We start from the raw sequence: 23114 nt of genomic DNA, 5'->3' as shown, positions 1-23114 counted from the left end.
TGGGCTTTGACGGTCTATTATAGACCTTATTTTATCTACCAAACAACCAAATAACTCATACAACTCATATACCTTGGCATATCTAGGCTAGGTGTTGTTCAATTGTTATATTTATCTCCGACTAAAGGATTATGTATATACTTCTTTTCGTCTAAAAAAATAGACAATGTTGTAAATGACACGTGTTTTAATGCATAATTGTTAACGTAGGAGAGATGGAGAAAAATGTGGTAGAAATAGTGTTAGAAATGAGGAAAATGTATCTTAACTCACCCACATACCATCGAATTACATTATTAGTATTTCATGATTATTTATCTCATATTCCATCAAATTACATTATTAGTATTTCATGACTATTTATCTCATATTCACTCATAAGACTAATTTAATTCAAGACAAACATCATTTTGTTCTATTATTTCAGCGTGAAGTTGGATCTATCGATACTATTGGCTTTAAGCAAATAGTCATACAAAACACTCTCATCGAGGGGGGGCTCTTGGTTTGTCCCTTGCCTTTAGTCTTCACCACATGTGTCCCGGTCGGATGAATGTCACCCCCTCATTTTGAGCGGGAATCGCAGAGTTGGCACTTCTCGTAGTCGGGTGGTCTAGAAGGCTGCGATAAAATTGCTTCCAACAATTATTTTCACCGCTAGTGCTTTTGCAAATTTGCGAATGGAAAATTAAAGAGAAAATTGATTGAATATAGTTTTTATTTTGTAAAAAAATTGTAGGATGAATGTGGTATTTGTAGATATTATTAATGAGTTGAAGGATGAAAAAAGTAAAAAATTAAAATAGTATAGAAAAATGGTAGTAATATAATTGTTGTGTTTTTAATCACTTTAAAAGTTCGTGGCAAGAAGAATAAAAATGACACGTACGCCAGTCATATATGACAATTGACCCGCCATGAGAAATAGCACATTGAGATCATGTTTGGTTGTCAAGATTCTGTCTGGGAAAGTAATCTGATTCCTTAAATTTTAAATTCATGTGTTTGTTTCGGTTTTTAATCAAACTGAGAAAGTAATCAGAATCCGAGAACAAGGAAAGTTAGTACAACTTTCCAAGATTCTGAATCCTAACTTTTCTTAGGTATTCATTTTCCCAGTTTTAGGATTCTTACATATTTAAGCAATATAGTATAGTTTATTATTATTATTATTATTATTATTATTATTATTATTATTATTATTATTATTATTATTATTATTATTATTAATTAAAATATTTTAAAATGATAAATCATACTTAATTTCTATAATAAATAACTATAATTAAAATTATCATAATTATAACTATATTTTATAATAATTCATAATAGTAATTAATAAGTTATTAATAATTAATAATTAAAATATAATTATATAATATAAATTATATAATAAATAATTATTATTATATTTTATAAGTTAATAATTAATCAATAAAGTTAATTTAAAAAATTTATTCAATTATAATATCTGTAAATATTATAATTATAGTATAATAATTATTATATTTATTATTATAATAAACGAGTATAATACTCCATGTAACTATAATTATAATTATATTAGCATATATTATGATGGATAATCCATATTTAAACAATCCATCGTAATAATAAATATAATATTATTATTATTATTATTATTTATAATTAAAAAATTATTAAAAAATTTACAATATTATTTTATTTATAAATAAAAAATAGTAAGTAATATTTATAATTTGGTGTTTAAATTAAATATAAATTTAAAATCTTGATATTGTCTAATTACATGAAAGTAAAGTTACTAGCAATCATATTCCTGGGATTCATTTTCCCAGGAATCACTTTCCTTGTCAACTTTACTTTCCCGCCAACCAAACATGGCCTGAATGTAAAGTTTGTGATATTATAAACCATTTTTATAGTCTATGAAAAATACCATAATTGAATAAAAGTCTGTGGTTTTACGTTAAGGGTGGGTCGGTATGGTTTACCATACCGAGAACCTTATACCGTATACCATACCGAAAACTGCGGCCCTGTCTTATCGGTACACCAATTCCAGTGTACCAATAATTCAGTATGATAAATTTTTTCTTACTTTATCGTACCATTATTACGGTATTCCGTACCATATTTTAGCATATTATACGAGTATACCAAAATACGGTACAATATATCGTAATACCGTAATACATGTGTTATACCGGAAAAAAACAGTTTTTTGCCCAAAACATTTTAAATAACAATTCAACTTTTTAAATAATGTACAAAGCAATAAAACTACATCATAAATTCAAATCAATAAAAGTTCAATAGTCAAATACAAAACAACAATGTCTCCATTTCTTCAAATCTCACTATCGAGATGATGAGAGTGTTTGACTTTTTTTCTTTTCTATACTTCCTTTGTTCTACAAGAATATGCATTCTTTCATTTTTAATTCATCCCATAAGAATATATACTTTCCAATTTTAGAAACTCTTTTCTCTTTAATGAGGTGGGACTCTTTCCACACTAAGAGCATCCACAATGGCGGATGTCCCGGCGGACGTCGGACCGGCGCGCCGGGCGTCCGCGCGGGACGTCCGCCATTGGGTCGGGAGAGGCAAACGTGAGGTCAATCCACGGCCGTCCGCCGACGTCCGCCATTGCGGTACCACAACGGACGTCCCGATTTTTTATTTTTCATTTTTTTTAAACTCTATGTATACAGCTCGTTGAACTTCATTTCATTCGCACCACTTGTATTAACGAATTTTTCTTCTCTCTCTACGTTTCTATCGATATATCCAAAATGTCTAGTGGCGGTGGTAGTGGTGCGGGTGGTAATGGTGGGGATGCTGATGACGTACGCCGATGAATTAACGAAGAGGTGCGGGCCTATACGTCCCGGGACCACATCGCTGCACACCGTCGGTTGCATGAGGACTACTTCGCTCCGGAGCCGCGGTTTGGGAATAACATATTCTTGCGACGTTTTAGGATGCATCGTCCGCTATTTATGAGTATCGTGGGCGCTTTAGAGCGTCGATACGAGTATTTCAGGTTCAGGGAGGATGCGGTTGGTAAACTCGGTCACACGTTCATACAGAAGTGCACTGCTGCAATCAAGCAACTGGCATACGGAGACGCGACCGACATGTTCAACGAGTACATCCACATTGGCGAGACGACTGCCCGTGATTGTCTAAAGTATTTTTGTGAGGGCGTTATTGAGATATTCGTGGATAGGTATCTTTTGAAGCCTACCCCCGAAGACTGTCAGGCTCTGATGGATATGCACGGGCATCAACACGGGTTTTCGGGAATATTGGGCAGCATAGATTGTATGCATTGGGAGTGGAAGAACTGCTCCGCCGCCTGGAAATGGGTGTACGCGACCGGCTTCAAAGGCAAGAATCCCACGATGATCCTCGAAGCCGTAGCTGGCTACCGGCTACGGATTTGACATGCGTATTTTGGAGTAGCTGGGTCAAATAACGACATCAACGCCCTCCAGTCATTGCCCCTTTTCAACGAGCAGTGCATGGGCGTTGGTTCGACCGTCAGTTTCGTCGCCAACGGCAACCAACACAATATGAGCTACTATTTGGCGGATGGGATATACCCTATGTGGTCCGTCTTTGTGAAGACGAAGACAAGAAGAACTACTTTGCGCAACGTCATGAGGCATCGCGCAAGGATTGTAGCGGGCATTTGGTGTGCTACATACTCGATGGGCAGCAGTGAAGGGTCCAAGCCGACTGTGGTATATTGACAGCATCGCTGTCATGTACACATGTATTATCATGCACAACATGATTGTCGACAACTAAGGTCCAGGACTGACTGATTGGGCCAATGATGATGTTGATGCTGTCGGTTTAAGCCACAACGTTGGCCACCGCCAATGTACGTATAGGGATACGTCGATCAGGTCCGTGCATTTGCTGACATGCGTCAACAAGAAGCTCATATTTGACTCCATATATAATTGAAGAGCTATGGATGCGGAGGGGTGCACATTGACATTTTTATAATGTAATTTGTTTATTTATTTTTTTGAATTGTACTTTTTTTATTTAATGAAATTATTGTTGCACTTTCTCCGTTCGTATTCGTGTCGAAATTTTAATTCCGTAAATTGTTTAATTTGGTGAATTTTTATTATTGTGGATGTCCGCGGTGTTGGGACTACCGCAGCGGAAGACACGGAAACCAAACAGGTCCTTGACCGGATCTATTTAGGTGATTATGCATTCGACTCCAATTTCATGCAATTTACATAGATCTATAGATATAACATCAAATAAACACGTAATCATGCATATTCGATGTAGATTCGATTGTTACCTCATAATCCATCATTGGATTGACGTTGCTAGCTGCACCACCCGGAGATCCTTGGTTTATCGACCACGAATCTTCCGTACTATTCCCTCGTCCTTGATTCTCCATCCGTGTGGTTGGATCTTAGAAAACCAATTAAATAACTTTGAATGAATCTAGGGAAACCCAATACAAACACCAAATTGTCTAGATCTAATCCTATGAATTAGGATAGATCAAGAACAATAATCAAAACCCTAATTCTCCCACTACTATGGCTCGAAAATCGAGACCAATAGGAAGAGGAAGGAGGCGCCGATTTCTAGGCACTAGGGTTAGGGTTTTGTGTTGTCTTGGATTGTGTTCTAGGGTTTCCCTTTCATTCATTATTTATAGTGGACCTTATTGGGCTAGTAAGGGGATCCATGGAATGACTTAAGTGTTGGGCTCACCCATTAGATAAATTACTAATTAAATCAAATGACCCATGATTTAATATATTATCAATGGAATATTATTTTATTCCACTAAATAATAATATTGCACTCCCACTTAAATCATCAAATTACAAATAACTTGGGTCCATTTTATTTTATAATATTTCCCGCGTTTAAGATTATCTTGATCCATCAATTTAATTCTTTTGTCTGCTATGTGACTAGAATTAAATTAATTCTCCAAAGAGTTTTTCTAGTTTGAAACTTTATTTATTATTCTTGGAATAAATTCCAACTGCACAGATTTCTGAATAATAAATTCCTCTTTCAAACACCTCATTGGGGATCACCCTTTTAGGGATTTAATCATACCACACTGGGCACGCGAATTCTATGAAATAATATTCCAATACCTTCATGTTATTCAATTACTACCACCCAAGATATCATGAACTTGAGTTACGTACAAACTCTCACATATTGATAAGTCAAAGTGGCGTTTGATTGAATAAACAATATTGATATCAATATCATAGACTAGAAAATACTAAACTTTCTTGAAATATATTCTTTCAGTAGATAGCAATAAAGAATACATTTCGGATTAAATCCTTTCAGTGCTTTACCACACCGGTGTTACTAATCTCATCTTAGATAAGAGAGAATTATCACAAACACCGCAACCGTTCCAATAGGTAGCCAAAGCCTATCTAGGTTGTGAATACGTTTTTCTTCTTACTAGATCTTGCCAAGTCCCCTACTGGAAAACTCATGAGGAGATTCATCGAATTTCCCTACTTGACCTTCTTAGTAAAAAGCCTTAGACTTGTTTATCATATTTCAATAATAAACCATTTATATTATATTATTTATTCTCATAATTAGGTAAACAAGTGGACGTGGCGTTTCTCGTATACATGCACAAGCTGACTGTACAAAGGCATGTACGCTCGAAGCATCTTTTAGTATACTAACCCCAACACGCGGGGATGTCCGTTATTGTGCAGTGAGATGTCCTTATGACGTGGTAGTGCAGTGGGATGTTCTTATGACGTGGCAGGAGGTGTTTTTTGGTGTCTGCCGGGACATCCGCACCCATTGTGGTGGCTCTAACAATACTTTAATCACTTTTTTTTCTACCTCTCTTACTTTACTAATTTTGCATTAACACCCGTGCCGAACTCAAAATGCATATTCTTTGGGGATAGAGGTAGTATGAGAGTGGGTCTTTTTTTCTTTTTATTATATTTTATATATAAACATATTTTTCAGTGTGCGTAGTATTTCGTGGTATATGAAAATCGATGATGTTATTGTACCGAAAAAAATTTATATACTACTTCCCTATTCCAGATAATTTGTCCCATTTTTTCATTTTGGTCTGTCTCACATAGTTTATCACATTTCACTTTTTACCATTTTGGTAGTGGACCTCATATTCCACTAACTCATTCCTACACATATTTTATTATAAAACTAATATATAAAAATAGGACTCACGTTCCATTAACTTTTTCAACTTATTTTTCATTATATATTTTAAATTCGTGCCCGATTAAAGTGAGACGAATTATATAGGATGGAGGAAGTACTAAAAATCGATATTTTTAATATTTTTTCAGGACATCCCACTGCAATAATGACACAAGGGGATGGTATTTTGATATTTTTGATATTTTCAATACAATTAGTATGGTATTTTGATATTTCAATATTTTTCTAATTTTCTTATTTTAGAGACCAATTATCTTATTTAATTTTTGCAATGATGACAAAAGAGGATGAAACCTATTTATAAGGTTAGAGGGAGGGAAGACAGAGACGGGCAATTGCATTTTCTAAACCCCAATTCCCAATCTCAATTTCTATCTCATTTTCCTGCAACAATGGTGTTGCGCAATCCAACGACAATGGCGATGCTCCTCATCGCCGCAATGACCCTAGCAATGGCGGAAGACAATCCGCACCCTATATCAGCGCGGGCGGTGACGTTCTATGACATCCTCAGCTCCCACGGCCTCCCTATCGGCATATTCCCAAAAGGCATCTCCGAATTCTCCGTCGACCCCACATCTGGCGGCTTCCGCCTCCGCTTGCCGTCTCCTTCGCCGTGCGACACCGTGTTCGAGACGCGCCTAAGGTACGAATGCGACATCACCGGCAGCATCAGCTACGGGAGGATTTCTAATTTGACAGGTGTTACGGCTCAGGAGTTGTTTCTATGGCTCCCGGTGAGGGGAATTCAGGTCGATATTCCTAGCTCTGGTTTGATTTACTTCGACGTGGAGGTGGTTTCGAAGCAGTTCTCGCTCTCGCTCTTCGAGACGCTCAAGGATTGTACATCTCCGGAGGAGATCGATCGTTACGCTGATACCCTCAAAATTCCTCAGGTTAATAACCGCTCATTTCGATATCTGATTTCGTGAAGGAAAAGAATCCTTTATCATCATATGATCTCAATTTTGTCTATGAATTATAGGTATACTTTTACTGTTTAGGAACATTAAGGTTTCGAATGGTGATGGATATTCGAATATATGTGGCTGATATTTGAATATCAGCACTATCGAAGTATACCATCAAATGCATAATCATGTTTGGGAAAAGCGAGACGAATGTGGCTGAGTTGAGCTGGATATTATCTCATGTGTCTTTAGCTAGGAGATCGAGTTATGGTGCAATGCTTGTATACTGATTCATTAAGTAAGCAAATCCATGATGTTGCTTTGAGACAAATAATATGGATGTGCTTGAGAAGAGCTTGATATTGTTTATTAATGTGTCTCTGCATTTAGAAGGTGGTGGTTTGTGTTTGTGGCTTTTGAATGATGATTGATGGAGTATTTGAAGTGTCTGCTCAATTTCTCATATATACTAAGCAAATGTAAAATGTTAAACTTTTGAGAAACATAAGATGAATATGGTTGCTTAGAGCTGGAAAATAGACACACTCTTAGATGTCGTTCGGTTGCTATAACTCATTATCATATGATTATCCATCTAGAATTTTGTTGTGAGATTCAATCTCATGAACCAAACATAATACATGAGATAAACAGACCCTTAAGGTTATTAGCTGTGCTTTGATGCATAATTAGGTTTGGTCATCTTTTAACTGAGGTGAGTTCCAATCTTGTGGTCCTAACTTCTCAGTATCACCTGATTGCAGAAGCCATCTGAAAACATCATGATGGCGCATTCCACGGAAAAGGAAAACCGAGCTGTCTCATAAATGCACATTCAAGGGCTGCAGATGTTGGTGGTGCGTTATGCTTGGTTGCTCGCCTTTAGGTTACAGGCTTGTTCCTCAAAACTGTAGGGCAAGGCTGTATAGTTTGTAAAGGGCAGGGGAGAGAACATATATATATTCCACTTTGTGTGAGTGAAAAGTGTAATAGTTTCTTGATAAGCAGTTCTTCCCCCTGTGAAAAAAGGTGTTTGTGTTGTTTGGAGTTGTGTAAATTAAGGAAATGTGTATTTTGTTAGTTGAACTTTTTAAAGATGTGGAAGATTACCATATCTTGTGTTTTCATTCTCAGTGAAAATTAAGAATGCTCTCTAAAATAAGAAAAAATTTAAAAATAACCCAAATGAATTAGATCTTAAACACTATCATTCCTCAAAATAAAAAATTATTCTGAGATCACATCACATCTTGTGTGGTAAGATCTACAATAAAGTGTTTGTATCATATAATGATGTACTATAAAATTAAACTTGTACGAGCTGGTCTCAATGTGGTAAAGATGAACTGGCCCAACTAAATAGGACCCCAAACACAATAATGCCCTTGAATTTAATATACGTAGAACAAAACACAGTATAGAAAAAATTTAGTTTTTCTCTAAAAAAAAAAAAAAACCTTTTTAATCAATTTTGCTATTTCTTGACAACTACGAGTAAACCAAAAATAAAATAAAATACAAAAATAAAACCTAATCCTTTCAGCCTTTCTCGCTTTACAAACCACAAACAAAAAGCATAATTAAATCGGGGAAAAAAGAAAAACAAAAGCCACTGTGATTCCTGCAGAACTATTTGGCTCAATCTTCTTTCAATATTTGTTTGATTCAGCTCTCCATAGGAGCTGCCTATTCATAATAGGAGATTGGGTATTCGTTTTGCAGAGAAAAATAAAATAAAATAAAATAAAGAAGACAATAATTATTGATGGCGATGGCCGTAAGAGCGCCGATAGCAGGGATAAGCATGACTTCCTCTACGGTTAGCTCCGCCTCTCCGTCGTGCAATCGAGGGGTCATTGTACCGTTCAGGCAATCCTTTTTCGGCCGAGGAGGTAATTTCTCAGATTTCTTGCTGTTCGTGCTCTGTTGATTGAGCTGTCGGTGCAAACTCTTTTTCGTTTTCGGCATCGCGTGATAATGAGTTTGTGTAAATTTCGATTATGGTTATTGAGGAATTCGTAAATGATAATGTCAGAGGCAGGTGCAAGTTGGTGAGCATTGGGTACTGCTAGATTGTTTGCTCAATTTACTCTGCATATATCTCTTGGTGTGAGGGGTTTTGGGAGATTTATTCTGTTTGTATAAACTGCTTCAGCGGAATGCAGTGGATGGTGAAGCTTTTTGTATATTTTTGTTCAATTGATGCAAAATTAAGTATTTGTATAGAAATTAGGGCTAAAGGTTTTCATTTGTAATTTTGTATGCTCCTTCACTTCCTGAATAAGTGTTCAAAACCATCAAAACTCGTATAGTATATGGCAAGTAAGTGGGCAATGTTACTATTATTATTAATAGTTATTGCATTGGAAAATAAAAAGGCAAAGAAATTTTATTAAGGGCAAGTATAAAATGGGAAGCTTGGATGAAAGGGGACACCAATTTGGGGCTGGATGGAGTATTTACTTGGAGATTTTATACAGAATCATGGATAATCTGGTGAAAGTTATTTTAGTTATGTTCACTTCTGTGATCCTTTTTGCCTTGAGGGACAGATTTGAGGAGTTCTTGTTGGTTTATGATTTGTTCGTAGGTCTTGTATAGTCACTTTTACTTTTTGACTGATACCAATTTTGCACGTTGTATTTGATGCTTATTGGATGCATCTCGTCCTGTCATGTTTGCATATTAAGTGCTCTATTGCTGAAGTAGTTAAAAACTAACTCTGCATTGATTTCATCCTTTTTTTTTTCTCTTGTAATTTAATACTACTATTTTGCTCTCTAAAAACAGATGAAATGTATTTTCCCCGGTATTTATGGTAGATCCCAATTTTTTTCTTCCTTTTTTATGGGCAGTGGGTACTCCGATATATACAACTGTACGGGTTTCTTACTCCAGTAGATCCCGATGTAACAGCCTTGGAGGGGGTGGACTTGGTACTCAGATGAATCTTTTTGATCGCTTTGCTAGAGTTGTTAAGGTTGTATACATACTTGAGATTCTTTTGAGTCTTACTGGCAACCAAATGTTACTGACTGTATTTCAACTCTTTTTAAGTGCAGTCATATGCAAATGCTGTAATAAGCTCCTTTGAGGACCCTGAGAAAATACTAGAACAAACTGTTATAGAGATGAATGACGATTTGATCAAGTTGCGTCAAGCTACAGCACAAGTATGCCATGTTTTCATTACTTTTTTTACTATGCATTTTCTTTCTTAAAGGCTATTAGTCCTTTTGGAACTCATACATAGTAGTCTTTTTAAAGAATTTTCTTCTTTGTGAGTGGTTGGGGGATATAATTTAGGACTTAGCTTAAATCATAGCTATCAATCTTTTACAGCACTATAGATTGTTGTCGTGAAATCAAGTTGAATCAACTAAGAGCTTGATTAGAAATATATATTCGAAACTGAGTGCGAGTGGCTAAACTAATCAACTAAGAGCTTGATTAGAATTTAGAAATATATATTCGAAACTGAGTGCGAGTGGCTAAACTTTTACATAGTTTTATAAGCATAGCAGCAGCACCACTAACGACACTATTAGTTTACTATGGAACTCAACAACATAACATCTATCATTGAGGACATATTGTCCTATAATTAGATACAAGAAAGTTGAGGCATGATTCCTGTACAAAGACCATATACCTAGGCTAGGGTGAGTGGTTTTCGAATATTCCCAATTTTCACTGTTGTATAACACCCACACACATTGTTAGACATAGTTTTCTCCCTTTTTATTTTGATTTGGTGTGTCTGTATATATGCTGAGGGGATGGATTTAGATGATGGGGTTTTCCATTGTTAATGTAGTTTTAGTTACATCTGGTATTAAGTTGGTTCTAGTGAATTTCGTTCTGCATATAGTATCTCGGGAGGAATCAAATTCATGGAGGTTTACAAGAAAAAGTTGGGGATGTAAGGGGGTTTGAACTTCGAGGTGGATGATTTTGTTCTTGGGTCGGGGGTTGCTTTGGAAGGCTAGAATAGCCCTACAAATGTTTGTTTCTTGACGCGTTACCTTCATTGCAAAATTGCAATATCAAATAGTCAGTTAAAAGTTCACGAAGAAGAATATATTGTGTGCAGGCAAGGTATGATCACCCTGTTTTATCTCTTGCTTAGGTCCTGGCTTCTCAGAAACAGATGGAAAACAGATATAAAGCTGCACAAAAAGCTTCTGAAGATTGGTAAGATCCTCGAATCTGACACATTTTTTTTCTTTCCTGCAGCACTCACGTTAGAGTCTAATCACAGGTATGGTAGAGCGCAACTTGCTCTAAGTAAGGGTGATGAGGACCTTGCTCGTGAAGCTCTCAAGCGTAGAAAATCTTACGCTGTAAGTACTTTCCTCTACTTGATTGGCCAATGAAAATTGTTCACTATTTCAATGTACTGAAGTGATGCAAGTACATTGCAGTTTATTGTTATCTGTTTGTTACATCACCATTTGTTATTTCCAGGATAATGCAAATTCTTTAAAGGCTCAGCTTGATCAGCAGAAAAGTGTAGTTGAGAACCTCGTCTCCAATACAAGGGTGGGTCACTTCAGTTTTTATTTCGTGTTTTCTTGATGCACTTGCTAGCACGTAATTGTCATGAAGCTACATAAATATAACTTGCACTCTCTTTTCCCCTTTAAATAGATTAAAATTAATAGCTATCTATACACTTACTATGTAGTAGTATTTCGTTTTATTAGTTGACTATCTTGTCCTGCAGCTGCTGGAAAGCAAGATACAAGAGGCCAAGTCAAAAAAAGAAACTCTCAAAGCACGAGCTCAATCGGCCAAGTTTGCTCTCACCTTGTGTTATATTATACTAGTATTTGCCATCTTCTTTCTTAGTTTACTTCAATTTGCAGCAATTCTCCATTTTATTTTCAGAACTGCAACGAAAGTGAGTGAGATGTTGGGGAATGTAAATACGAGTAATGCTCTTTCTGCATTTGAGAAGATGGAAGAAAAAGGTAACCCAATCTAATCGACTACGTTTTATTTGCAAAGTGAGCTTCTGCCTGACTATGTCAGTGACCATTCAATATTTATCAACGCACAAGAATTCACCTTAATCACCTCGTTTAGAAGTTGAGACAGTTGAACGTACTAGACGATTATGTAGGGATATTCGATCGTCAAATTCATTAGCCATGTTTAAATGTAATGCACCTGAGTTTCCTGGAAACTTGTACTCAGTGACGAATCAATGCACTAGTGTGTGCTTCCTATTAACAATACAACCACGATCACTGATCAGTTGATTATGTTTTTTTCTTCGGCAGTTATTGCAATGGAGTCTCAAGCAGAAGCTCTTAATCAACTAACCAGCGACGAGCTTGAAGGAAAGGTAGTTATAACCTTTACATAGAGTTGTGCAGAATCTTTACATAGAGTTGTGAATGCATTTTCTCACTGTGCAGTTTGCGTTGCTTGAAACCTCATCAGTCGATGATGACCTTGCGGACTTGAAGAAAGAGCTCTCCGGAAGCACCAAGGTAACTAGCCCGATCCTCAGAAACACTTGTAACCAGTGTGTCAGCATCACGTTTATCGAGTTTTGTCTAACAGAAGGGAGAGCTTCCACCGGGGAGACCGGTTGCAGCAGCATTGAAGTTTCAAGACCCTGATATCGAGAAGGAGTTGAATGAATTGAGGCAACAGACCAAGGAATACTAGTTGGAGGTATGAAGCCTTAGATTGTTAAGCTCTGCTGAAACTTGAATTCTTGAGCTGCAGACTAGCAAAAATAGGAATATCTGTACATTATGTCTTTGAAGCATTTTTTCAGCTCTTCAAGTTATCCTAAGTTATTTTAGGCATCTTTAACTGCTGTAATTTCTTGTGATAATGGAATAATTACGTAATTGTTTACGAATTTTGGGCTGAATATTTTGTTGCAATTTCTGTTTTTGATCTTAATGATTTTATTCATGTGATTTGTTTCTTTTTATTTTTGTGTGGATATTATGTCACTGTTAAGCCATCATAGGGGCGAATCCACTTAAGAGGGATTAAGGGGCAATTGCCCCACCTCAATATAATTAGCTTATAGTACTAATTTGTTAATGAAATTTTAAAATTTTATAATTTTCTCTATAAATGTCCCACTTCAAACTTCTAAAATTTCTTCATGTATTTAATTTTGCCCCTGCTAAATTGAATTCCTGGCTTCGCCCCTTAGCCATGTACTCATTTACTTATAAAATCATGGGAAAATACCACGATTTGTAATTCGATGATCTTTCTTCATTTATTTTTTGTATTTGCATAAAAATAGAGTCGATTAAAAACGAATTCGCATATAATGAATACAAATAAATAAGAAAAAAAAATTGAGGGTAATATCGTCATCTCGGGCCTCCATAAATCAACGGTCCAGTTTGCTCAGTAGCATCATACATCTTTCTCTATACTCGAAAATACGGAGTACAATCTGAATCAATCACATAGCGATTAGCGCCGATGGCTCTGCAGGTGTACAGTTTTGCTCCAAGGACCCCGATACCGTACAATTCTGCGTCTCCGGCGATTATCGCCTCTGCAAAGCAGTGTCGCCTCACTGTGTGCGCGGGCGCGGCGACGGATTACCTGCAGCTGAGTGCGAAGAGGGAGAGACGGCTGAGGACGAAGGCTAGTTCCGAACCAGAGGCGGCTGCGGCTGCGGCTGCGGGACAAGTTACGGAGGTAAACAAGGATACATTCTGGCCGATTGTGAAAGCCGCCGGCGATAAGATTGTCGTCCTCGATATGTACACTCAGTGGTGAGTTTCCCCATCGCTAATTTATTTAGAGCAAAGGATCACATCGCTCGACCTTTCGATTGGATCTCGGAATTGCGTAGATTTGAGAGAAATGTGATCATCATCTTCGATTATGGAGTAGTATATTGACAAATTTAAACTAGTAATTTCAATTTCAGCTCAGCAGACATAGATCGAATAAGTTAAACGCTACTAATTTATTGCATTTCTTCAATGGACCGAAATATGATTAATCCGACGCTGTATTCTAAAATTCATTTAAGTTAAACTTCTAGACTTAGCCACAGTTATCGTTAAGATTGAATATTTGAAGGATTAGGTGATCAAATATGTTCCAAATTAAATGGCTCAAGCTCCACTCGTTTGATAAAGTCAAACATAAACCTTGATTTTGTAAAATTCCAAACAAGTTTGTGCACAAGTGTCTGTTCAGTTCGGCTCGATCGACTCATTTACAACCCTGATTGTACGTGCAGGTGCGGCCCGTGCAAGGTGATGGCTCCAAAGTTTGAAGAATTGTCTGGAAAGCATGAGGACGTCGTGTTCCTAAAATTAGACTGCAACCAAGAAAACAAGGTGCATTGCATATATTATATATAGATCAAAATCTTATGTGTTTTGTATAAGTTTGTTTTGAACTTTGGTTTTAATTTGTGATGCAGCCATTGGCAAAGGAGCTTGGGATAAAGGTGGTTCCCACATTCAAAATATTGAAGGATGAAAAGGTTATTAAAGAAGTCACAGGGGCTAAATTTGATGATTTAGTCCATGCAATTGAGGTGGCTAGATCAACCTAAGTAGTGGAGTAGTACTAGTAAATTTCAACTTTTTCTATATTTTTAGGAGAGAGATGCTATTGATGCAATGAAGTTGAATATTCTAAACCATTTAGCTTGTTGATATGAAAGTTTTTGTGAGATGGCCTCTCCATCAAAAGATTAAAATGTACTCAATCAAAAGATTAAATGAGCAAGCCGAGCAGTAGTAGGCTCGAGTTTGCCTCAAATGGAAACCATTCATCTCATGCATCAACTAGGTCGAGCTTGACCCGTTTAATATTTTTAAGTTCAAAAATACCTATAGGCTCAAGTTTGGCTTGCTTGTTGCACGTTTGAATATCTAACAATCTTTTTTCCAGATCAAATTCAAGTAGCTCACATGTAGCTCGACTCATAAATTGATCTCAGGTTCATCGAGCATCAAAGTGAGGGACAATGCTACCGGGAATGCTTATGATGTTGTCGCCCATGACATATCTTTCGATTCCACCAAGTTGAGAGCTAACATTGTTTCTACCCTTGTGTTAGTAGCCGTTGTTCTCGGCCTGATTGGATGAGCACTCGAACGAGAAGCATATGGTCGTTTCGTGTCGCGTTCGCGTTGTGTAGTGAATGGCTTGGCAATGGATCGGATCTCCAAGCTGCAAGGTGAAATGTAGTGTTAAGAATGGTGGAAATGTGAGAATTGTTTCCTTGACGTTTTTAATCCTCAAGAGATTGCTGCTTTTAAAATATTTGCTTGAAATGTGAGACTTATTTAGTTTCGATGATATAGAAATTACCCAAGCAATGTAAAGTGAAATGACTACAGTTTCTTTCATTTGTTATATTTAATTGAAGTCGTAAGTTTGCCTTATTAGTGTGTAGTAATCGGTGGTTATTGAATATTGATATTTCAATACTAATTTATATAGGTAAATATTGGTGGTTGATGGATATTTTGAAATTTTAAATGGGGGTATTACATGTTGCACTCAGGGATGACGTGGTCCATATATTTTTATATTGCAAGTTTGCAACTAGCATATGTGTTTGTGCCATTTTTTATTTTAATTTTTTTCTTGTTCATGTTTAGTAGTCCAAATCCGAAGACAATTCCATGCGCATTGTAATTTCACACACAAAATTATGAAACAACATTACAAAAAAAAAATAACAGTGCAACTTACCGAAAAAGTTTAATTCTACAATTTGTACTTGAGCCTTAACTAATGACGAGTTTTGTTTATTAATATTTCTTGAACTACTCACTACACGTACCTCTTCAGTTATTTATCAATAAATGCAATTATATAATTGCCAAACTAAGGAAAACAAAGATTCAAGAAATACTATTAAACATAAAGTCAAATACTAGTACTACCATATTTTGTTGTGGAAAGCAACATTCCTCCATTTAATTACCCACTTGTCAACCTAGTTGGTTTCCTATGTATATATTCGTAGCACTAATATTTTTATTTGCAACGTCACATTTTACAGTATTAGATTTTTAATATTCATATTTAATGAGATTGCTTGAATACGGTAATAAAATCTAGAGTGAACTACACAAATGGTCCCTGGACTATGGGTTTATCTCGCCTATAGTCTCTGGACTTTAAAAATATCGCCAGTAGTCCCTGGACTAAGGGTTTATCTCGAAATTGGTCCTTTTGGCTTTTTTTGGTACGAAAATACCCTTTGATATTATTTTGGGGGGTTTGGGCAATTTGATATTTTTACACTTTTAACATTTTAAATCTGATATTATTTTAGTTATGTACTAACTTTGATATTATTTCAAAATTATCATTCTTCTTCCATTTTGTTATCCTTCACTGAATTTGTTTTTTTAATTTCAATATTAGATTTAATTTTACAAAATTTAAAATTTTATTTTTTAAATATCAATAAATTTTTTTAATTATAAAAATTATTAAATAGCAAAAATTAATAGTTATAATCAATATTTGATAGTGTATAGTACTATGTAATTAATAAGGTATGACAACGCCTTAGTTTTAATCAATATTTAAATAGCTTTAATCATAAATAGATTATATAACACAATTTATTCTGAAATAAATATGCATCTAATGTAAGACTAATATAATTTTTGTTTATTAATTTGAAAACAATCAAAATTTACTAGAAAATTTCAACAAAAATACTCCTATATAAAATTTTAAGTAGGATCAAATTTTTAGTCAACTTCATAATATTTAATCACAAGCAATTATAACAACCGAACGGAGGCTAAATAGAATAACTCTTATTTTTCCATCATGATTAATATTATTTTTCTGTACTTCTTCAATTCAATTGAATATTATATTAAATAACAAAAATTAATAGTTTTAATCAATATTTATAGTGTCCATGAATTAATAGTTTTCATTAAAAAATTTATTGATATTTAAAAATCTAAATATTAAATTTAATTTTATAAAATTAAATCTAATATTGAAATAAAAAAAAATTCAGTGAAGGATAACAAAATGAAAGAAGAATGATAATTTTGAAATAATATCAAAGTTAGTACATAACTAAAATAATATCAGATTTAAAATGTTAAAAGTGTAAAAAGACCAAATTGTCCAAACCCCCCAAAATAATATCAAAGCGTATTTTCGTACCAAAAAAAGCTAAAAGGACCAATTTCGAGATAAACCCTTAGTCCAGGGACTACTGGCGATATTTTTAAAATCCAGGGACTATGGGCGAGATAAACCCATAGTCCAGGGACCATTTTTGTAGTTGACTCTAAAATCTATTAAGTCAAAATTAAATAAATTTATGTACAATTGGTGCACCATTTTTTTTCGTTACATGGAAAAATAAATTAATTATAGTAAATTTGTTTTATTAGTTTCCATATATCCAACATTTATTAAGTACTGTATGCCATAGTACTGGATAAGGATGGATTCTTGCTATTAAACTACTGCGTTTTAAATAAGCTCGACATTTTTAGTGTAGTGAAAAATTGAATCTTCGAAGCCATCACATACGATTCGATCGAGCTCGAGTAAAATGAATCAATGGAAGATATGATTTCCCGTTACGTGTGGGTGACGATCTGTGATTGACGAAGTGTGGCGTCGTTGTTCTCTTCTTAAATACTTCAGTAAAGGTTCGATTTCGCTACACGCGATTAGATATTTTTGTTGTACTACTATATAATATTGATATATACTCCTATGTTATGTATATGCAGCGACAACCGTTAACAATTTCAGATGGTGAAGTCGACAGGCGGCTTAGTAAAATACACACGCCGTGACCAAGCCCTCGCGGTTTCTCTCTCCACCTCTATATGTGCTGCTTATTTAAGTTTTTAGAGGTCGGATTTGTGATTATGATCTTAGCAAATACTGGTTTTGTATAAGAAGATGTGGTTGGAGCTGTGCTAAGTTGTTGAAGTGATCGAGCAAAAACCCTTGGGTTTGATTGCTGTTGGAGATTCGGCGTTTTTTCTACATTTATTGGATTTGGTTGAAGATTCTGGCTCTCAACTGTGAGTTGCTTGAGTTTTTGTTTTTCGATTGGTTTTCAATTTGATACGAGGTTCATAGATATGGAGGAATGATTTTTTCAACTGGATTATGGTTTATGAATATTTTGTAAGGGGAAATCTAGTTTGCTATATAGATCTGCTCTTTATAGATATTTACTGTTTCAATCATTTCGGATCTTAGCCTTTAGAAAAGCACCATTTCTTAGGAAATTAGGCTTTTGCGTGGCATATTATCTTGCTAGGTAGAATAAGGATTGCAGTTTATTCATTTTACAAGTTATGTTGAATATGCACATATCAGGATTTGCTCAGTTTTGCGTATACTTGCCAATTTTGGTGTGATTGTTTCTTTTATTTTCAAACGATACTGAAAAGCTGTATGTATTGGGGCGCCGGGGGAGGGGGTGTCTGTTTCTCTAGTGTTGGTGTTTAGTGTAAAGAACTGAAGGGATTGTATCGTTTGTGACAGATTTAAACACGGAGAGCAGTGGGGCGAACTGCGTGGTTGGTCTGGAGTGTGTATTGAATATCATCAGGTTCCTAACGATGGGATCCTGCTTTTCCTGCGAAAGTAGGAGCCCTGTGCCCACTTTTCCCATGGTGGCTAAGAAGAAGAAGGTTTCGACAATGACATCCTTTGAGTACAGTAGGGAGGATAGGTTGCATAGGAATCATAACCGGATGTTCTTGAATGGGTCAAGTGAGATTGCCTCCCTCTTTACACAACAAGGCAAGAAAGGGGTTAATCAAGACGCCATGATTGTTTGGGAGGTTAGCACTTCTCTTATGCTCATTAATTATGATGGGAAACATAAAACTACTCCTTTTACCTTTTAACAGGTTTGAACTCTGTATGCTTGCTAACATGTTGCATTTGCTGCGTAGGATATAAGGATTGTTTTTGGCGAAGCGATCAGCAATCATGTTAGCATTTTTAAGATATTGATCTCATGATTAGTCATTGTTACATTTTGATGGCTAGAATGTACATAGTATTCAGTTTTTCTATATGGAACAATGGAACTTGTGCCACTTCTGTTTGTGTGTTATCATCTTGCCACCTTATGTAGAAATTGTCAACAATGCCTATAGCTAGTTTGACAGAAGCAATAAATTTGCATAGTGGATTAAAGAATGAGAGGAATAGCTGATATTATGTTTCCATAATATTTATCCTATTTGTAGTTTCTTTATTGTTATTTCTAATACAGGAGCATAGCATCTTAAGAGAGGATAGGATTGACTCATGTCTTACATGTGGAACATTATAGTAGCTCGTCATAGGTTAATGTTAGAGAAGGCCTAGCAAAACCAATAGCTTTTTCTGATTTGGAACAACGTTTTCTGCATCTGAAAACAAGGTCAAATAATGATGCGTCATATTTCTGAGCAAAACCATTGAAACACAATCTTTCTATTATTTCGTCTGCTTGAATTATTTGCATGAGAACGATGTTTCTGATTCTCTGTAATAATGAACTGCAGAAATTTGGTTCAAGAACCGACACAATCTTCTGTGGGGTCTTTGACGGCCATGGCCCTTATGGTCACATGGTTGCTAAGCGTGTCCGAGATTCTCTTCCTCTGAAGCTGAGTGCACACTGGGAAGTCGACGTGCAAGACGATGAGATTCTTAGGGAAACTGGAAGCAAGTCTGAGATCTTTAACACATTGAAAGAAACATTTCTCGATGCCTTTAAGGTCATGGACAAGGAGTTGAGAACGAACACAAATTTCGATTGCCTCTGTAGTGGAACTACAGCAGTGACCCTGGTGAAACAGGTAATATGATATACTCCTTATCAGTGGTTTTTGGTAATATTATGTATTAGGATATATCATCGACACACTCAACAATACCTTTATTTATAGGGTCAGGATCTTATAATCGGAAATATTGGGGACTCAAGAGCTGTATTAGGGATGAGAGATGCGAATAATGCATTCGTTCCAGTACAGTTGACTGTGGATCTCAAGCCTGATCTTCCTGGTAAGTCACTCCCCTGCCCAATCTCAACAATGGGATACTACGTTGTGTTAAACTTGATATGGCAATTCTCTAGAAAAATTTGAAAATTACCTTCCAACTAGATATTTTTGTGTAGTGATCAAATGCTATATAACAATCTTCAACGTTCTGCTGATGATCATTACTGCTGTTTATGTTAATTACTGTTTTTCATGTTCTGCCAAAACATTCTACTGATGTGTTGAGTATCGATTCTCGATTCTTGATTCATGGATGGAGACTTGAATCAAGTCTAGTTGAGTGTCATTTCTCATAAGCTGTTCTTGTTTCTCAGCGGAAGAAGAGAGGATCCGAAAATGTAGAGGTCGTATATTTGCCCTCCGGGACGAACCTGAGGTGGCTAGAGTGTGGCTGCCACACAATGACGCTCCTGGCCTTGCCATGGCGCGTGCATTTGGTGATTTCTGTCTCAAGGAGTTCGGCCTTATATCCGTGCCTGAAATCTCGTATAGACGCATCATTGATGAAGACGAGTTTGTAGTCTTAGCAACAGACGGGGTGCGATGCCAGAGCTTTATCCCTCCCCAGCTCTGTTCATACCATTCTTCACTACATTTTGTTGAGCTTGGCATAAAGCATACATTTTTTGCAGGTTTGGGACGTGCTCTCGAACGAGGAGGTGGTAACTATCGTGGGCACTTGCCCTACACGCTCATATGCAGCTCGAGCAGTGGTGGCTGCAGCAGTTAAAGCATGGAGGTATATGTATCCAACTTCAAAGGTTGATGACTGTGCAGTGGTCTGCCTCTTCCTTAACTCAGACGGGTCTACCAGCTCGAGCGCCAATTCCACCGCGCCTGAAGAGGACGAAGCCACAAACTATCATGATTCTTATGAACTCAACCGTACTGGCACTATCAGAACAGGCAGTGGGGCAATTGAGGAAGGATAGGAGAGCTACTGATGGAGGGATTTTGTGATGGTGAATGTCCGACAGTGGTGGCGCAGCGAAGCATGTGGAAATGGTGCTTGATCTTGCGGTGCAGTTTGTCGAGATTGTGAATGCTTGTGTGTTTATATATGGTGTAAGTAGATAGATAGAATCGGAATTTTGCATTCAGCCAAGTGAGTCTATTGTTTTGGTTTTTATGAATTGACTCTGTTTCCCTTGTTCAAAACCATTTCATCAATAATATTCTCCCCCTCCTCCCGGCTGCTTCCACCACTGCCTCCTCCTCCCCTCTTCGGCAAACAATAGGAGCTCACTATGCACGTGTGTAGACCTCCTCTCAGTGTTATTCATCTCACTACGCGCGCGCACAGTAGACCTCTTTCTCTCAGAGTCTCAGTATCTTAGACCACCTCTCAATACGTTACATCCTTAATCATGGAGTATGATTATTCATTATGATTCAGTTGTGAGATTAAATCTCATGAACCAAATATAATACATACTCAATCATGAGATATAATCTTTTAAACCGAACGAACGGACCCATAGTACAAACTATTGTTTCTCAGACCAAGTCATATTCATTGCTAATACTCTCTCTCTCTCCAATAGTCATGTCTTTCTTTTTGTAAAGATCACTCTTAAATTCGATCATTTAATCGAACTTTTGCTTTCGAACAATCGTTAATGTTTTGATTAGAGGAGTTGAAGATTGATTTTGACTAGTTCGAGAGGGAGATTTTGACATACAAATTGATATGCAATACTGACATGGTCACTTCTGACAAGTATCCGGCGTCCATTTAAATGTCAAAATGTTCATCCCCTCGTACCTACCAAAAGTCCAACATTTGAGTTGGACAACAATTTGCTTGAACAAGAAACTTCGGCAAATTGTCAATGTATGAAAGTGATGTTATAATTGCAATTTGGCCTACTACTATGAGATATGTTTGCCTCTTTCTCTCCAACGTGAAGAGTGTGTTTGGTTGCCTCTCTATACCCATTGCTTAATTTCTCGACTACGAGAAGCAAAATACGTACTACAGTATACAAAGACGGTAAAAAAAATAAGTAAAACGCATCAAGATAAGCAAGCAATCCTTTGACAAATGAAAATAAATTTATTTCAGTCGCAACAAATACGCACCAACAAAGACACCTAAACTTGGAACCTTGCCTAAATTCAAGAACAACACCAAATCAATTTTGCAATACACCAAAATCAACTCGATTTAAAGACTTGTCAGCGTCAACAACACCCCTATGTGGCAACCAAGTTTGATCAGTTTCAAACAACTCAAAGATAAAGTAACACAAGTTCAAACCAAATCAGACATTAGAAATACTTCATTTCTCAATCAGCTTGTGAATTGTCTTCATGTCAACTGCTTCATTTATCGTCCCTTTCTCGACGTGATCCCACCACTTGAACAAGAAGTTATCGACCACTAGCCTGAACCATGGTGACAGCTTCAAGCCCCCCTCTCCGGTATCTGCTTTCCGTAGAAGCTCCTTCAGCTCTTCCCTGTTCACATATTTCACATCCTGAACTTCGTCTGGATTTGGATGCACGCTCACATCCCGGACAATGAAAAGGAGATAATCCACTGCAAGTATCAAGAAACGTCACCCTGTACTCAATACATAATCAAGCAACAAGTGATTGATGCATATAGAGCAAGATACTTATTATTGAAATCTTATTATTGCCTTATTAGTGGGTAGCAATACTACTAATTTAACTTGTTTTATTGTCTTGTAAATATTGGTGGTTGGTGGGATATTTGGAAATTTTGAATGGGGGTAGCACATGTTGCACTCAAGGATGACGTGGTCCATATATTTGTATATTGCAACCAGCATACTATTATATTGGTGTCTGTGTCATTTTTATTTTAATTTCTATTTGTTCACGTTTAGTAGTCCAAATTCGAAGACAATTCCATGTTTCTAAGCATTGTAATTTCACGCACAAAATTATGAAACAACATTACAAAAAAATACCAATGTAA

At 36.3% G+C, this 23114-nt stretch overlaps 5 protein-coding genes across 11 annotated transcripts; all 5 read left to right on the top strand.

The window, feature by feature from the left end:
- The first annotated feature begins 2987 nt into the window (after nucleotides 1–2987).
- LOC125189361 (uncharacterized) lies at nucleotides 2988–3434 on the top strand. The gene has a single exon (XM_048086647.1). It carries the CDS (start codon nucleotides 2988–2990, stop codon nucleotides 3432–3434), a length of 447 nt encoding a protein of 148 aa, XP_047942604.1.
- A 3108-nt stretch (nucleotides 3435–6542) lies between these two features.
- Nucleotides 6543–8263, top strand: LOC125214333 (uncharacterized). Its single transcript, XM_048115325.2, has 2 exons — nucleotides 6543–7121; nucleotides 7901–8263. Exons 1-2 carry the CDS (start codon nucleotides 6618–6620, stop codon nucleotides 7961–7963), a joined length of 567 nt encoding a protein of 188 aa, XP_047971282.1. The 5' UTR covers nucleotides 6543–6617; the 3' UTR covers nucleotides 7964–8263.
- A 438-nt stretch (nucleotides 8264–8701) lies between these two features.
- LOC125201145 (membrane-associated protein VIPP1, chloroplastic-like) lies at nucleotides 8702–13058 on the top strand. Its single transcript, XM_048099096.2, has 11 exons — nucleotides 8702–9028; nucleotides 9992–10116; nucleotides 10199–10309; nucleotides 11266–11330; nucleotides 11398–11479; nucleotides 11604–11678; nucleotides 11863–11933; nucleotides 12027–12109; nucleotides 12422–12486; nucleotides 12560–12634; nucleotides 12708–13058. Exons 1-11 carry the CDS (start codon nucleotides 8902–8904, stop codon nucleotides 12813–12815), a joined length of 987 nt encoding a protein of 328 aa, XP_047955053.1. The 5' UTR covers nucleotides 8702–8901; the 3' UTR covers nucleotides 12816–13058.
- A 474-nt stretch (nucleotides 13059–13532) lies between these two features.
- Nucleotides 13533–15538, top strand: LOC125201146 (thioredoxin F-type, chloroplastic-like). Of its 6 annotated transcripts, none has more exons than XM_048099098.2 (4): nucleotides 13533–13900; nucleotides 14377–14476; nucleotides 14563–14679; nucleotides 15088–15538. In XM_048099098.2, the coding sequence occupies exons 1-4, from the start codon at nucleotides 13602–13604 to the stop codon at nucleotides 15106–15108; spliced, it is 537 nt and encodes a 178-aa protein (XP_047955055.1). In that variant the 5' UTR covers nucleotides 13533–13601; the 3' UTR covers nucleotides 15109–15538. The 6 variants fall into 6 exon arrangements, with proteins under 6 accessions (XP_047955055.1, XP_047955057.1, XP_047955060.1 ...); XM_048099100.2 differs by having other exon boundaries at nucleotides 14563–14714; nucleotides 15088–15225; XM_048099103.2 differs by lacking the exon at nucleotides 15088–15538 and adding an exon at nucleotides 15039–15068 and having other exon boundaries at nucleotides 14563–14625.
- A 2056-nt stretch (nucleotides 15539–17594) lies between these two features.
- Nucleotides 17595–21369, top strand: LOC125201144 (putative protein phosphatase 2C 33). 2 transcript variants are annotated; one of them, XM_089065422.1, is made up of 8 exons: nucleotides 17595–17794; nucleotides 17879–18178; nucleotides 18648–18949; nucleotides 19064–19102; nucleotides 19664–19960; nucleotides 20051–20168; nucleotides 20482–20705; nucleotides 20800–21369. In XM_089065422.1, the coding sequence occupies exons 3-8, from the start codon at nucleotides 18725–18727 to the stop codon at nucleotides 21097–21099; spliced, it is 1203 nt and encodes a 400-aa protein (XP_088921548.1). In that variant the 5' UTR covers nucleotides 17595–17794; nucleotides 17879–18178; nucleotides 18648–18724; the 3' UTR covers nucleotides 21100–21369. The 2 variants fall into 2 exon arrangements, with proteins under 2 accessions (XP_088921548.1, XP_047955052.1); XM_048099095.2 differs by lacking the exon at nucleotides 19064–19102 and having other exon boundaries at nucleotides 17598–17794.
- Nucleotides 21370–23114: the final 1745 nt, after the last annotated feature.

Source organism: Salvia hispanica, chromosome 2 (genome assembly GCF_029641045.1).
Source record: "Salvia hispanica isolate PSC_SH4W2 chromosome 2, Shi_PSC_v1, whole genome shotgun sequence".
Lineage (NCBI taxonomy): Eukaryota > Viridiplantae > Streptophyta > Magnoliopsida > Lamiales > Lamiaceae > Salvia > Salvia hispanica.
Note: the sequence above shows the minus strand (reverse complement) of the source record. Positions and strands in the feature narration are given on the sequence as shown.